Below are 17865 nucleotides of genomic sequence, written 5' to 3'. Positions count from 1 at the left end.
CCCTGAAGGACAGCACATCCTGATTGCTGATACAAAATTGTCACTGATTCCTGTGTGTGCTGCACAAGTGTGAGGACAGAGTTTAGTGCCCCACTTTCATAGCATCTAATTCTAGCAGAAATATGAATGCTGATCAATGTTAAATGTAATTAGCATTTCAAGCCCTGTTTTGGAATACAAATCACAATAACAGATGGGGCTTGATATAAGACAGTGGCTCCACTGTATGCAGCATGTGTCCAAAGAGGCATATGCTGCATACCCTGAGGAATTTATGATCTAAACACATAAAATGAATGAAAGGAGCCAATACAGAGAGGTCTTAGGTGCAACTTGTGTGTTGGATTTAGGGCAGGATTTTATACTCTAGTTTTTACTGTACTATGTGCTCTATTTCATACAGATTCACTGAATGTCTCTTAAATACCTTTTACTATTCTCCTTGTACCACCAAGGAAAATCCAACCTGTGATTTTTAATTTTTTAATGAACACTGCATGAACAGTTGAATTCTGCTTTTTTCCATTGCAACAATAACCTGGCTCTCCCTGAAAAATGTCCTGTGATATTGTTTCTAAATATTGCAGAGTTTAGACTAATAATTTATTTATTTTCCAAGTTTGAATTGATATTGTATTTGCATGCAAATCATAAATATTTGTAGAGTGGGGCTTGTATAGTTTTTAATAATTTTCATGATCATGCAATAGATAAAGGTAATCTTTTTCTTTGAAAGGTCAAGTCTATTTTTTCCCAAGCCTATTAACTTCACTTCAGCTATTACAAATGTTAATAAAAAGAATATTATATTTTTTACTCCCTGTTTATGTTGGTTTTCCCTGCACAAAAAGAAGCAGTCTTACAATGTCAGTGAAATATATTGTCCTTCTTTTTGAAATGTGAGCGCTATTAAATTCTTGCTCATCAAGGACCAGGTCTTTATTTGAAATGAGTCACAGAAAACAGAGATGTATCTAGGGTATTTTAATTGATTCCAGGAAATATCTTTTCTTTTTTTTTTTCCTGAGCTATCCAAATCCTGCTCTTTGTGAATAATTCTCCTTTGAATAGCTGGGAAATATACAAGGCCAATCTCTTTTCTGTATTGGAGAAAATTGTTATAACCTGTTTCACCTACATATTGTGGTGAAACAAGTTATAACCTAGGGAAAAGCTCCTAATTACAATATCATATGAATGTTTTTGTTGTTGCAGTATTGGCACAGGCCTGCAAACCAGAACAATTTATGTAGCCAGCCACAATTGTGTTTGATGATACAATTGAAACACTGCAAACAATTCAATCAGGCATCAAAGTTCTCTTCCTTTTTGTTTTTAAGCCCCAAATGAATTTTAGTGGGCTTCACATAATAAGACTATGAAGTTAGAGAGCAAGAATATTGTGACTGGAAGAAGGTAAATAAATGAACTTGACCAAGAGGGTCACTTATATGTTAGATAATTGATGCTGTTGAGATATATAGAGGCTTTCAGCCTGTGACATAAGCAAATAAAGGGAATAATAGAATTTCAGGAGCCATCTGATCCATGGAAATCTGAATGCTTTTTGGTGTTCCTTCATCTATCTCTAGTTTTGGGAGGTGACAATATTTGAGCAAGAAGATTGATTTTGCAGGAGTAGGATTGTATTCAGTTAGAAAGAAAGAGCAGCTTTCCTGTGTGACCTGAGGAAATAGGAAAACTGTGAGCTAATGTGGAAATTTTCAAGTTCTCAAGTAGCTCAATCAGTTGTCTGAGCTCCCCACAGTCCTTTGAGTTACAGTATCTGCAGTGATGTGGAAATCAAGCCAAAAATTAAGCTAGTAATTATTTTGAGATCTTGATTGTATTGGCAAGTCAGTACTAAATATTAGCCACAGGACCAGAGGGCCCTTCAGATTTGTTCCTCTTTTGGGATAGAAAGTAAATTATCTGTTATTCAGAGCAAGCCCAAGTGCCTGTACATACACAGAGACAGAGGGATTCATGTTGTGTGCATGGCTGTCTATACTGGTGTTACACCAGCTCAGAATTCTCTCATTTCTGTGTATTTTTCCTTTCATGTTGTCAACACTTTTAGTAAACTTTTATGGTCACTTGATACTGGGAAAGTTTTTGATTATTTAAAGGAGACAAAAGGGCAAGAAAATGTAAAATTTATTAACTGTTCTGTATTAAAAGCTTAAACAACCTAGGGAAAGACATTAATTTAAGAACATTACTAATTTAGGCAGTTCTTTAATGGGATATCTTAAATTAAGTCCAAATTTGTTATCTGTTCTGTAAATGGATGGATGCTCTTTTTTACACCTAATTTACATTTAAAATTTTAAAACTGTTTTCTATTTAATACATTTGCTTCTCTGCTACCTATGTACCAAATAGATATTTTTTGGGTACTTTCTGTAGGCTGTAGTGCTGGCTGAAATAAAGCTCTAAAGGCTTGGAAATGGCATTTATTTCCCAATTTGCAATTCTAGTTTTTGCCATTTAGTTATCAGTGATGATACTAGGTCTGTTGCACTAATGAAGAATGAAATTATCAGGGAACTTTTCATGGACCGTTTTCTACAATACCAGCACAGCTTGGATTGGAATATTCACTCGTTTCTTCTACAACACAAACTTTTGTTTCATGAGCTTCAGCCTAAGTATCACTTGTGTTATTTGCTAATGGTTTAAGGAGTTCCAAATAGCTGTAGCCTGTCTGGTGAAATAGAGAATGTGCACTTGATGATTCACTAGGTAATACATCCATGCTTTAGAGACTGGAGCCATTATTCCCTGATGCACTACAGGACCTTCTCAGGACACTTAAGAAGTGTTGCATTTTCTACATTCTGCTTACATTGAGGGCAAGCATAATCAGTGGCAAAATCAGAAGTGCAACGCTGGCAAAAATGTGTTTTATGCTATTGAAATGTCTGCAGTTCTCCTGACCTGAAAGGCAGTATGAGTAGCTGTGTATATTAGGATAATTTAAGTCTTCAGAACTTTTGGCAAAGCCAGGATGAAAGCAAAGGCCTGTATTCAGTTTTTCAATCCCTTTTTTGTTTTTTTGGGGTTTTTTTTGGTTTTTTTTTTTTTTTTATCTAAGCTCTGTGTAATAATTAGTTCCTGATAATTTATTAACGTCCTTAGTATGCTCATTTAAAAATATATACTTTCCTGTCACATTCTCACTGTGCAATCTCTCCATGTGTATCTACTCATAAAGTATTTTTCCTACTAATATGAGTGCCTAGATTTCAAAGACAGTGAAATTATTACATTTTAACAGGACAATGATGATGTATCAGTGAACGTCTTGCTAGTTAGGAGGCTGTGAAACTTCATCTAAACCATAATGCAAAAGTCTTATTTCTGCACACTGGGAAAGTAAAGACTGTTTGCACCACCCCTTATTGACAGCTTATAAAATTTGGCAAACAATATTTCTTAGTACTGCATAAGTGGGAAATAAGTGCGAAAATTCATTGTCAAAAGAATTCCCATCTATGCATGGGATCAACCTGTGTTACTAAAATTTCTAAGTTTTGCATAAATAATGTTATTAGTAATAAAATTATTTTTGCCTTTCTGTAAATTCCTGCTTGTACAAATGAAGTTGTAACATTTGTAAAATTCAATGGATTAATAGCATGTAGAAATCTTTACTGAAAGATGATCATCTAACAGGCTTTAATATGTACTATAGGTAGCCTATACGTAACAATAAATTCCTCAGGGTTATATAACTTTGTTAAAAGGCTGTTTCTGACACTTTTTTACTCAGTCCTCCTTCTCCTTTTCTTCCTCACACAGAAAATGATTACTTTCCTCAGGTCCCAGTCCTCCCTCCCAATTACCTGCATACCAGAGAACTCTAGAGCTGTGACTAATATTTCAGCTGTCATTAATTTATCCACATTTCTCTTCAGTTAATGTGTTATTACAGATCTGTTTCTTCAATGATGTACTAATACATAACTTCTGATAATTTAATCATATATTCCATTTCCTAATGTGTACAGCTGAGTGAGAAGTCCTGCAAGCTGACTGAAAAGAAGAAATAGACTGGCTTAAAGGTTTTGTTTCTCAATGAGACTTTCCCCAGGAGAATAACATATGGGTTGCAATCTCTGCTTCCCAACTTATTTCAAACTCTTGTAGAACGGCATTTTTCTGTAATAGCAAATATCCAACTTAGCTGATATATCCAGCATAAGCTTTAATTTATAGCACAAGCTTATATTTATTTTTATTTATTTTATTTATCAATGTAGACATGTAAATAGAAAAACTGAGAACTGTATTCAGGACATCAATTAAATAAAATTATTTGAAAACATATGCCCTTTCAATTATGTCCAGGTTAGTTCACTTTCTCCATTTGCTTGCTACGGCAGTAATTTCCTTTTGTTTCTTCCGATGAAAAAAAAGCCCTCCAGAATTATCAGTGTTTGTGAGCAAAGACTTTGTGATCTGTGAGGTTAGGATCTGTCCTGCAGACAGTTCCCTTCACCTTGTGACTCCAGCTGGGCCTCTTTGTGCCCTTCCATGGCTTTCCTTCTCCTAAGGGAGCCTTGTTGCTTACCCTGCAGGTCTCTGTCACAGCCCAGTTTCCAGACAGATTTCTTATCTGCTGTCTGACCAGAATAATTTTACTAAAATATACATCAAGTTTATGGTAAACTGGGAGGGATCTCAAGCTGCATACAGCTACTGAAAAACGCAGAAACTCAAATCGTGATTTGTTTCCGGTTTATCTTTTTTTTTCCCTCTTTTCTTTCTTTTTCTGCATACCCTCAATACATCAGTTATCCCTGCAACTAAAGCTAGACTGTGTTAAAGTGTGAATGCAAATTCTGTGAAAATGAAATTAATGTATATACACAGGAATTAAGCTCTGTTTGAAATCCTTATAGTAGTAGTAATTTTTAAGGTTGTCATATATTACAGCAAGCTTTCTTGCACAGGAGGGGTACACAACCTGTACATGTCTAAGAATTTGTTATCAGTCCAAGTAATACCAGTTTAAACAAAATAAACCAAGCACTTATTCTTTGTTCAGTTATAATGACTTGAACATTTTAATTCAAATTATCTAAGTAATAAAGGGGAGAAAATAACACTATAGCAAAAATTGCTATACAAAATTTTCCTAGTTTTCCTTTCCTTGTTTTAATCTCCCAGACACTGGCTGATGGTGCTTGTTTTTCTTTAAAGAGAAAAAAAAAAAAAAAAGAAAAGGATTGACAATTCATCATCCTGCCTTGGGTCAGCTTCAAGTTATTTTTTTTGGACAAAAATAACTGTATGCAGTAAGTTGACATGATTTGTCTTCATGTGTGTCCAGCCACAGGTTTTATTTTATTTCTTTCCTTTTTTAATTTTCCGTATGTTTTCACTTGCTGGTCACTAAAATTACAGAACAACCACCTTCAGTCCCAAGTTACAGTAATATTTGATTGTCTAAACTAAGATTCAGTTGTATAGTAAATTTGTTATTTTTAGTGGCTGTTTTCTGTGAGGTCTGTATTGAATAAGAATGTTGTACTTAAAGTCTTCTTTCTGAGAATTTTGCTGGCCTGAATCCATTTGAGTCACCTATTTTAATGGTGACTGTGTTGGAGAAGATTCAGATCAGCAAAATTCTTAGGAATAAAGCCATTAAATACTGGATTTATGAGTGAAACAGGATTTCTAATTACAAAGTACATCTGCAATTATTGGAGTTGTAGTATTTCTGTTATATTTATAAACACTCATTTGTGGTTACTGTTGTCATTTATCATGGGCAACACTAATGCTTGTTCTACTCTACAAGTTTATTTGATATGATGCTAATATTTTTGCCATGAAAAATCATCAACCATTTCTTTCTTGTGATTTGCATCATTAAGATTTGTGATTTACATCTAGGATTTGCATCTTTAGCAGAAGTAATCTTGAATGGATGCTCATCATTTTTCTCTCTTAAATATTTTTCTTACATATTCATTGTTGAGTAAAAACCAATGAAGGAAAGAAGTTCAGTTTTCCATTTAATGTCTTTGTAAGTGTTTGGTGTCAGGATTTCATGTATCATCTCTTTGCATAATGACTAAACTTTGAAAGAAATGCCAGCATGAATCAATGAAATATCAGTTCGTAATTTCAAAAAGTTGTACGAAGCATTCAAGAACACATTTTTTTCCTGAGACTGTACATGCAGCTAACAACCTGCATAGGACCTGCTGCCATTTACAATCTGAATTCTTTAAAAGTAGCTGGTGTGTCTGCAGCTGAACAGAAATTCAAAACAACAGTATTTTTTTTCTTCAACATTAGGTTTTCTTGTGACTTCCCTGGTGCTACACTATAGATCTACAACCAATAGGTGCTTCAATAATTTCTTCTTTGTGGAAAAAACATATTCCTAGAAATTCAGGAATTTGCAGCATGCTGACATGTATAATTAACAAGTTGAAGTTTTAAAATATCACAAGGTCTCCTATAAAAATCACTGAAGTCCAAGACACTGCTGTAGCATTATTCTGATTCACTGGACATTAAGGCATATGCACATAGCAATACTCTGGAATTTTCTGCTGTCTCCAACAGGTGCATGGATAGAATACATTTACCTGAAGAGAATGGGGAATATTGTGAATATACCATCCATAATCCAGAAGGGAGCTTCCATCAGCTTCTACACGATGATGGCTGTTGTGACTAACAGCCCTTTCTCTCATCATCAAAGGTAGATTTTCAGACTAGGAATTGCTGGTCACGTACATTTAATAGACTTCTGGAATTTCATCATCATTTAGTATCAGCATGTCAGGTTGCAGAAGCTCTTATTTTTCATGCTGCTTCAAGAAGCATTTTCATGGGCAATTAAGATCTGCTTAAATCTCACTATACGAAGCATCAGCCTGAAGTATATGATCTCAAGTTACCTCTCATGAGGATGCAAGCACAACCTGAAATCAGCAAAATTCCTAAAAAATTGTTATTTGTGAAATTCCAAAGATGATTTTGTTAATCAGTATTTGTTTTCTCCTTGAAAATTCAGTAACGTGTACTGGAAGCGTAACCAAGACAAAATATTGAGTTGGAAAATGTTTACAATTTGATCCAAAGAAGGAAGAACTGTGATTTTTTTCAATCCTCCCCCCTGCAGTATGAGAATCTTCGACTGTGTGCATCTGAAACAGATCCTTTGCTGGAAATCTAAAACACCTGCAGATTTTACTCAAGTTACATGTTCTTACAGTGACTGGTTTTTAGTGCACTGCTCCATGTTTTGCAAAAGAAAAGCACAGTCTTAATTCTAAGCCACTACCTCTTCATCTTTTCTGTGGTTAATATATGCAGCACACCTCCAAAATAATACTAAAGTACTCAAGGTGTCAGAAGATATATTTGGTAAATTTGACAGGAAAAACTGACCTGTAGCATTTTAACTATTGACAGTGATGGCACTTTGCACACGAATAAGCTTTAAACATTTAAATAAAATAAAATAAAGGTATTTCAACTTTTCTAGATTTTAAATGAAGGGATTGTTTTGCTTGCAGTCTTGCACTTCTACTTCAGGTGTTGAAGGAGTACTTTGACAGCCAACTGGTAAACTCAAGGAGGGAAGTCAGCTGCTCTAACCAATATTCAAGCAATATTAGTAAAACCCAGCTACAAATGAGTCACCAATTTCTGCAACTGTTCTTACCCTCCATTCTTGTTTTCAGCCAACTCAAAATGCAAGTTTTGGCAGCCCTACAACTTCATCTCATTTGGTTCTACTTTTTCGCAGTGGGAGTTGGAGCAATGACTGATAAATCAAGCTCATGCACTAACCACACTATCCACCTCTGTCCAAGTGCAACTTTCTACAGTTTGGAAACAAACAACGATTTCTGGGCACCATAACCAGCAACCTCTCACCTCCTGAATAATTAAACTGAATTTACTAAAATGGCAGTGGAATTTTGCAGATTAAAAACTCTATGGTAGCTGAATAATTTATTCTGTTCCAGGAGCTATCCTTGTCTCCATGTGGATATTGTTCTCTCATCACATCACCATCCACTCTGCAAGTGGAATCCTTGAAATTCAGAGTTTTCATTGTTCTGTACTGCCTTGGGAGCTCTGGTTCTTGTCCTTGGAGCTGAGCATAAGCCAGTCAGGTCAGCATCAGCTGGTCAGGCCTTTGGGAATATTCACATGTGGAACTACAAATTATGCAAGACATCCAAGAAGCACGAGCATGACAGAAGTAGTCAAGGAGTAGAATAACATATATAGTATCGCATGAATTTTATCAAAACCAAAAATATATACATACTTTTACAGAACCTGCAGCACTAATCTCAAATTATGCAATACCTCTCATTTTTTTAATTAGCATAGAAGTAATTTGTGTTTAACTACATATTATAAGTAAAAATATTGCAAGTGCAGAAAATTTTCACTTTTTTTTTTTATTTTTCTATTATATAAAGAAATATAATTGAGCCCCATCAGTGTTTTTGAAGTCCTTGTGAAACTTCACCATACTAATTAGCATTTTTGATTTACATGTGGTGATTTCCATCATATTCTAGGAATCCTCTCACAGATAGAGACACCTGCATCAAAATATTTTCTTCCATTTATTTATTTGTTTAAATAGTTGTTTCTTTGTTTGTAATGGAATTTTCTTGGTCTGTATTTACACTCTTGTTTTCTTTCATGTGTTTCTTTCTTCAGGAATGCCAGCCTATCAGTGTATTTTTAATCAGGTATTGCAGTATTTTTGTAAAATAAATAAATTATGGATTTGTGCACCAATCCATCTGCAGAATAGACTCAGGGAACAGGACTTTTTAAACTGTCTATATAAAAGCCACAGTATAATATACATTATAAGCAATGAAACAGAACACATTTTAGAAATTTTGCTAGATTTAGTAAGCAATTTTAACACATGAACCTAAAAAAAGTAGAAATTGTCTTTAGTAAATGCATATTTTTATTATATTTCTAGTGAATTTTTCTTGCCTACCATTGTTTTGATTGTTTTATGGACTTGAACCAAGTAAATCCTTCTTGCAGTGTTTCTTACCATATATTTGATTATAGGAATAAATGATATATGAAAATCTTCTATTATTCAGAGTATTTATTAGCTATTATTCAGAGTATTTATTAGTATTTATAGCTTGAGTTTTGTCCTACCTATAAATCTAAGATATGTTACATCATCTAAATTTGAATAAGAGAATGTGAGAACATAGGAAAATTATACTGAGTACAGTCAAGATTTTTTTCCATCAGTATTAGAAAATAATTAAATAAACTAAAAGGAGATTGAGAAATTACTGTGAAATTACCTGTAAATTACCTATTTAATTTACTGTAATTACCTATGTGAATTACTGTAAATTACCTATTTAATTTAAGGATCTTTGTGCTTATATTTATTATTATTTTCTTGTATTGCATCTGTTAGTACTCATTTATGTGCTTAGGGATATCAGGAATTACTTATAGTGAAATATGTACTGGTGAATTAAAGTATTTGGGGTGAGTACAGAACTAATGAGTCACTAATAAAGTATTTACTATTGTATCTATGATTCATTGTCTCACGTTGTTTCACCATTTAAAATGTAAGTTCGTAAGGAAATATTTGTTATCAAGGTAAAATCAGAAATTAAATTTCTGAAGAGATGTACATTTTCGTTAGGAATAATGTAGTTTGACCATGGTATTACATGCTTAATATTTAAATAAAGTAGAAAATGCTCATAACTGGTATTAACTATGTCACAGAATGTACCTGCTTTACATATATATAAGCAATAGATATAATGCTATAAAAATAAGCATTTATATTTATGTTTTACATATATATAAATCTGGCTTTGTATCAGAAATTAGAAAACAATGGTTTATTAAAAAGAAATTGCATTTAATTAGCTGAGGAATTCCTTCCAAAAGCCATGATGTTCACTACTTTAATTAGCAGTAAACTGTTGTTTACTAGCAATACCATAACTTTTCCTTTTTTGATCATATTGTAGAAATAGAGTTTTCAGAATTGAAATTGATAGTTAAGTGGTCTAAGTTCCAAAGAGGTTTATGTTGGCTTCTGGGTTAGAATTCAAGAACTTTAATATATGTTGCTATGATGAACCATTTTCACAGGAAACAAAATTCAGTCTACTTGGATTCTTACATAGGATCAGGATGCTTTTCTTTCTATAGAAATCATTATAAACAGCATGCTTCATTTGACTGCTTTACATCAAATATTTTAAGGTGACATATTTCTAAATTGGGACATATTTCCTTTATTAAGAAAAGGAACATTTTTAATGAGTTAAAAGCTCAGCCACTTAAACATCAGCTGCCACTTGGTGAGTATTGAGTGTAATATGCAGTAAACTTGAGTGTGTGTATTATAGAATTGAACATAAAAATCTGCTTCAAGTGTAACAACATGCACTGAAATAGTTACTGGGTTTTCATTCCTTTTCCACCTTACAATAATTAAGGTAGGTTAACATCAGTATTTTCAATCATGTTTGGAGATTTTTTCCCTTGAACAAAGTGAGAGATGACAAAGTACAACAAATTTCTCAAAGGTTGCCCGGAAAAGCTCTGGCTGCCCCATCCCTGGAAATGTTTAAGGTCTTTTTGGATGGGACTCTGTGCAAACTGATCTAGTGGAAGGTGTCCCTGCCCAGGCAGGAGTTGGAATGAGATGAGCTTTAAGGTCCTTTCCAGCCCAAAGTATTGTATGATGCTTTAAGTAAAGAGCAGAAGAAAATAACTTCTTTTCCCTCAGGCATAATATTTCCTTAAGTTTGAAGCATCAAGAAGAGGACTTTATTTTGTTTCGTTTTACCTAATATTTGTATAACCATTAAAAAAATGTGGGGAGGGATGGGGAGGGGCAAGGAGAGTCATTATGGATAAGTATTTTTTATAAAATTTATGTTCTAGAAAATTGAAAGGCACCATTCATTTTTTTCATGCCTTTTCCATGGAATGAAAAGGAACTGAAATCCAGAAGTTCTAGTTGAATTTATGGTTCAAGATTTTTTAGCAGTTGTGAGATTCTGGGTTTTGCTCATTGTCCGAGGCATTACTTCTGTTCAGTTTCACAGCTGCAGTTGTAAGGACCAGAGATAATGCTGTGTGAATTCTAAGATATAGTGTTCTATCTATGCATTTTTCTTAACAGCATCATAACACAGTGAGTGAGATCATAAAGAAGTTTTGAGTATGTAGTTCACTATTGCTGTTATAATTTGATACATTTTGTGGTTTTCCTTGACAATGTTCCTTTAAGCATGTACTTATTTCTTTTATTATACTGCCTAGAAAGAAAACATGTTTATTTATATTTTTTTAATTTATTTGGACAACTTAGAAGTTGCTTAGCTGTCAGTAATAACTTCACCATAGCTGAAGAGATGCTTTCAGTCATTCTTATCAGCAGTGTTTAATATATATAAATTCTCCATTGATATACATATATAAACATATAAAACCTTCTTTTTTCCTGAATCAATGTAAACAGAGCCCAGATGGCCGTATAGAAGTCAAAGGGCAGCATGGGAAGTCGTCACTGCATATTAAAGATGTGAAGTTGTCAGATTCAGGGAGATATGACTGTGAAGCGGCAAGTAGAATTGGTGGGCACCAAAAGAGCATGTACCTTGATATTGAATGTAAGTTCTAATATTTTGTTTTCTCTTTTAAATCTGTTTTAAAAGACAAAAAAAAAAAAAAGTACATTCTTAATGGAAGGTCATTTTTTTCCTGGTCATTCATGATTAAACTTGCATAAATGAAGAAAGCATGTCCTGTAGCTCATTCCTCTGTGGAAGAATCCTGTCTTTTCTGAATTAACAAGGCTCTTGTTGGTGTGTTGGCGAATCCTTATGTAGGACAGGATTTCTTCTGAAATCATATTCCAGTGTTATTATCCACTAACTTAAGGCTAAGCTTAATAACTTCAAATCTCCAGGCAAGCTGAGAGTGCTGGGAATGAAAAGTGTTCAGCAGGATAAAGTAAGGACTGATTTGAGCATCAGCTAAATCTTGAGCTTTACTTCCTAAGATTCAACAAAGATTCTTTTTTGTTTCTGAGTCCTCTGATTTACTAATCCCTAAAAGGTGTCTGGCCACTATTATAACCCCTCCTGGAGTTATCATGTTTGTAACAGTCTCTTTTAGAGATTGTCTTTATTCCATGCTCTTGCATTTTATCCAGGAGAAAAAGAAGATTATTTTTCTTAGAAGAATCTCATACTTGAGAAGCCAATCAGAGGATATAAATCTGAAATATAAAAAAATTCATTGGGTAATTACTTCTTCAATTTTTTCTTCAAATCCACAAAAAAATTAAAACAAGCATTGTTGCTTCATTTATTAGAAATTTCTAGATACAATTATTTTTAATCTCCAGTAGAGTTTGCATGAGCCTGTTTGAACTGAGTCTTCAAACAGAAAAATTCTTTCCAGTGGGAAGATAAAAGCTGGGATAGGATTCTGTGGCACAGAAATAAAAGTAATGATTGCAGACCACGGAGTGATTTCCTGAGGAGTTCTGAAAGTGCTTTCACTATACAGTTGTGTGCTCTTTTTTGGCAGGGAAGCATTGCATTGGGGCATAGAATATAAATCTGAAAGAAAAATGAGGAATGATCAAAAGAATTTTTTAGGTGTTAGGAATGGAGAGATTTGCCAAGCCAGAAAACCTAATAAATAAATTCTAATTTGCTATATTTGTTTTCTTTAATGCATGCAATGATAACTTTTTATATGTATATAAAGGGGAAAAAATAGATAAAATGCAAATTAGGTGAAGGTATTTGAAAATTTTGCCAACTCTCCACATAATGATATGAAATACATGGTTTGATTATTGTTGTGTTGCCTCTATGCTTTAGCATTAAATATTAATATATTTTGAATTCAGAGGAGAGAGATATGTTGCACTGCATGTTATGAAACATGGACACTTGAAATTTAAGGTTTTATTAGCAATACAGAATTCATACCAGAGGGCATAATAAAACCTCTGTATTGATACAATACATTATTATAACCAAAGACACCTTTCAGGGTGAAAGTTTTAGATGATGTGGGAAGAATTTAAAAGTAGCAGTCTTTATATGGTATGGCAGAATGAATTTTGAATATGTGTGGGAATAATCAAATACAGTATATGAGAAAATGGAATAACTTAAAGTCTGAATTTATGCCTTGGTAGACACAGTTTTTGATACAGCATAAAATTTTCTACAGTTCTAAAATCCTCTAAGGAAACAGAGTTTATAAAGAACATAGAAATTTTATTCTACCATCAGATAAATCAAGCATTGTAATGAATATTTTTAATGTATAACTGAAGATTTTTATTATGATATTTCTAAAACTGGAGTTTTAAATTTTAAGTACTCAACTGATAGCGAGCCCTAACTCAAATGTATTTTTTTCCAGCACAGGCATTGTTTGACTAACAGAAATACAATTTTCCTCAATTCCTTTAAGTCAAGTAGTTCCATGATGCAAAGCAAGTGTTTCTGGGGTGATACAATAAAGGTCTGTCTCATATTCTGATTAATGACTCAGAGAAATTTTGTGCTTTCCTTTGCAACTAACTTTGAACTGGTATATGAGCTTCAAATATAACTTATTTGTCTTGCCTGGGAAAGAAAGCACTTGTTTAATGGTAAAGAATTCTCCTGCTCTTAAAAATAATGTCCCCAGGAGGAAGAAGTGCATCTTTGCAGCTTCATCTCTTACCAGTCTGCCCTCTGGCACCAAACAGAACAGCCCCTTAGAAGAACCTTTCAGCATCCTTGCCCCCATTTCCACCCAATGCTGGGTTGTCCTAAGCTCCAGGACAGCTAAGTTCCCCAGCATCTTCCTATATGAAGCTCTGTGGTGCTTATCTGACATTCCAGTTATGGGACTTCAAAAGTTGCAGGCTTGGGAATTTCAGCAAAAGATTGAGGTTCAAAAACTAAACAACTAATTTGTATTTTTGTAGCGAACCATTAAAAAGGAGGGGATTCTGTGAAGTCAGTATCAAATAATTTTGATGTTCCTTGTAATATTTTCCAAGTGGCATTTCTTCAGCATAATAACTGCAGCTATAGACAGTGCTATCTGGGCTTTTACTTTTTTTTTTTTTTTCCCAAATTTTCATTTTAAAAATTGCAATAAACCCTTCTAAATAGTTTAATTTTTCTCTTCCATTAGTTTGGTTTTGTTCTCCTACAAACAGTTTTTGAGAAGAATTTATTCAGGTATGGCTGAGTCTTGCAGCTAAGCCACTTTAACAGAAATTTGAATTATCTTTAATAATAACAAGTATATAAATTACTATTATTAAATTATTATTTATTATTATAAATAAACCATTATCTTTAATTAATAACTATTATAAATAAACTTTAAACTATAAAATATTTTAAAATTAAAAAATAAATAGATAAGCAGAACTTAATTCTTGATATTGTCCTCTAGTTTCTAGATGGAAGTAAACTATTCATCTATGCCTTTCTGTAATTTAGTAACAAAACTGCAGCATTTTTTCTTTATGTTTTATTGTATTTGAGAGTTTGTGTAGTCGGGAGAGGAAACTGCTTCCATCCCATCCTGAAATGCCACCTCAGACAAACAGGCTGAATGAAGGCACTGAGTGCTCTGGTGTCACTGTCTCATCCTTTTACTTCCTGACCCCTCTCAGAGATTCAAACTGGCAGTAGGATTGCACAGAATTTCCCTGCTTTATCCTTGTTCTCTGTTGGGGTTGCTCCTGGTGATAAGAGCAGTTCTTTAGGACAGGAAGAGATTATCAGGTTTGATACCAACAGGGAACAGTTAACCTTGACTTTTATCTGAAGGAAATCCTGCGAAGACATGAATTGCAGGGAACCAGGGGGCATTTTTAAATATTTCTTCCCACCAAGTCATCTTTGTGTTTAGTTATGTTTAATTTTCCTTATATAAAGTCTGCAAGGTAAATCAAAATTACATCAAAATAAAATACCATTTTCAAATATTATTTATTAATGGATTTCATTAACTGCAAAATTTCATTTAAAGTATGAAGCCTAGTGTGTATTGGATGAGAGTAATAATAAGCAATCAATTGAAAAGTGGAATATATTATGGTATGGTGGAATATATGATATGTATTGGGTATTAAGATGTGTCTATAGTTATTATCTACATATTTATCATAGAGAAATAACTATTTTAAAAATTAAAAATATTAGAGAAATGCGCAAAGAAGGTAAAGCAGGTCATATGCTAAGATGAAGTTTTCAAGACAGCCTGAGGAATTTAAATATATTATACCTAGTGAATTATAAATTGATTTTGCTTATAGTATCAGGTGTCTCTCAAAGTTAGTTTTGCTATACAAATATTTACATTTCATTATGGTACTTTTTTGTCTTTGAAAGCATAATACAGACCTGGCTAAAAGAAAAATTGTGATGAGAGAAGACATTAGGTCTTGGGTTTTGCATATTTTTTCATTGCATAATTAACACTGAAAAAAAATCTTAATTTTTACATGTTCACTGTGCTGGGTCATCTTTTATCACAGTGTTATTATCAGTTAGGGTGCCCCTACATCATTACTAAGTTGGAAAAGCTTTAAACAAGGAGCAATGAACAACACTTATGGTCTTTGAAAGACTCTCTATGTGCCCTTACACTTTTCCCTTCTTTGTGTTCAAACTGTCATTAACCTGTCGGAAGTTTACACAGCCCTCACTTAATTTTGTCCTCCCAGGTGCACACATGTAAGATGCTGCTGTTTCTGACTGCTCTGTTTCACCAGGTGCAAATTCCTTTGGACAGTACTCCTTTTTCCAGAGAAAGCCATTCAGCCACATCCTTTGGAAAATTCTGTTTTCCCATGCACTATCCAGGAAGCATTCTGACTAAGAGACCTTTTTAGCTGAAATTACCAGTTTTTACATCACTATTTTAGTTAAATGTCTCAGTTTCAGGTTACAATTTCAATTACAGCTATTAGATAAGCTGGATGGTCCAAAAATGCTTATTTCCTCACAGTACTCAAAGAGTAGTGTTTTGAGATAGAATAATCTATGACATATATCTTACATTGAGTAATATGATACATTTTTGTATGAGATCAGCCATGTGAGTAGTTGATAAAAGTGATTTCTTAAAAATCAGTTTCTGAAGAAATGCTTTTAAGTAATTTTTAGTGTATTCCAGGAATATGAATATTTTCTTAATATTGCTTTTCATTCAAACATGATTTTGGAGTAATATTCCATATTAGTTAAATATCAGCTTTGGGTGGTAAAAACAAAAATAATCATGCAACATGTGCAGTATTTGTTATACTATGGTATTGCTTCTCAATAACAATCTTTTCCTTTATGTTTTGATTTATTTTTCCCCTGCCACAATTTGAAACCAACTTTATTACTGTTGCAGTATCGAACTTGGTTTCATTAACTGATTATTCTTCTGTTTTGTTGTGTGTTAGCTGTATTGCACTGCAGTTGAGTGGGATGCTTCGTATTCATGCAATTTAATTTTATATCTTTGCAAAAAAAATACACAGCATTACTTAAAAGTGGATTCAAGAGATTGAGCTGCAAATTCTATTTACTTTCAAGGAAGAAAGGTTTTCAGTTGGTGAAAATGCTACTACTGTGTACAAGATGTCACAAATGTTATCACAGAATCATGGAACAGTTTGGTTTGGAGTAATCTTAAAGTTCATCCAGTAGCAACCCCTGTGCCATGGGCTGGGACAACTTTCACTACACCAGGTTGCTCAGAATTCCTCCAAAATAGCCTCAAACACTTCCATGGATCATCCACAATTCTCTGGGAAACCTCAGTGTTGTGATAAATGTCACAAAAGGTTCCAGCTGCCTACTGCTATCATAAATCTTGATAGATTCAAACAGTTCATAATTTGCATTTGGTTTCTGTTAAAAGAGATCAGTGCAGCCACATCCCATCACTGCTCACAGAATCACAGAATGGCATTGCCTCCTTACTGTCCCTGGACACCACAGAAAAAACCTGACTTTCTCTTCTTTACACCTTCCCTTCATCCACTAGGCATGAGGACCCAGCTCTATCCTGTCATCACAGCCAGAAAACAACACCAATAAATACAAACATATAGCCTGGGAAAGAAACAAATTACAGGAAAAACAATCAAGAGAAAGAAAAAAATTGAAATAGTATAGGAAAAAATATCCATCTTTTCTAATAAAATACTATTGGCTTTAGTTACATTTCTTCCTGTCAAATTTATAGGTTAAAATGAGAAAGCAAAGATGGAAAAGGTCAACCTTTAACATCATGAAATAAGTGTGATAATTTTGACATATTATGAATGTCAGTTGTAAGATTTACCATTTTTCTTCTCTGCACTTGTGCACTTGCACAGAAAGAAATTTACTGTGCCACTGCTGAGACTTCAAGGGGTCAAGAAAGTTGAATTCTGGTCAAAGATGAGGTTTATCACATACAGTCACTTTCCAGAACCATTTCACCAAACTTCCCAGAGTGAAGCAGAGTTAAATGCATCCATTTTCTTTTTCTGGTGTTACAGCAGTGTGTAAAATGGAGAAATTATTCATCTATATAATAAATCTACCTATTTTATAATAAATCTACCTGTTTTCAGCCCAAAAGCTTGTAAAAATACTTTGAAAAAAAATTCTATCCTAAAACCATTTTCCTTAAATATATGTTAAGAACTTGTTAAACATGATATTCATATTAGAAATTTATCATAAATTTTTACCAAACAAAGCTCTCTACTACATGTTTTGGTTAATCTTGCTATCATTTAAAGTAGATTTTTGATAACATATTAGCTACTTTTTT

General features: G+C 33.5%; 1 protein-coding gene across 2 annotated transcripts in view; it reads left to right on the top strand.

The window, feature by feature from the left end:
• The window catches only part of NCAM2 (neural cell adhesion molecule 2), a 273183-nt gene that overhangs the window by 168819 nt on the left and 86499 nt on the right, over positions 1–17865 (top strand). For both annotated transcript variants that reach the window (XM_064726512.1, XM_064726521.1), the window contains exon 9: positions 11534–11684. In XM_064726512.1, the coding sequence (XP_064582582.1) occupies positions 11534–11684 (151 nt within the window). The remainder of the gene's footprint in view (positions 1–11533; positions 11685–17865) is intronic.

This window comes from Zonotrichia leucophrys, chromosome 1 (genome assembly GCF_028769735.1).
Source record: "Zonotrichia leucophrys gambelii isolate GWCS_2022_RI chromosome 1, RI_Zleu_2.0, whole genome shotgun sequence".
Lineage (NCBI taxonomy): Eukaryota > Metazoa > Chordata > Aves > Passeriformes > Passerellidae > Zonotrichia > Zonotrichia leucophrys.
The sequence above is the reverse complement of the archived record's forward strand: the minus strand, read 5'-3'. Positions and strand labels throughout refer to the sequence as shown.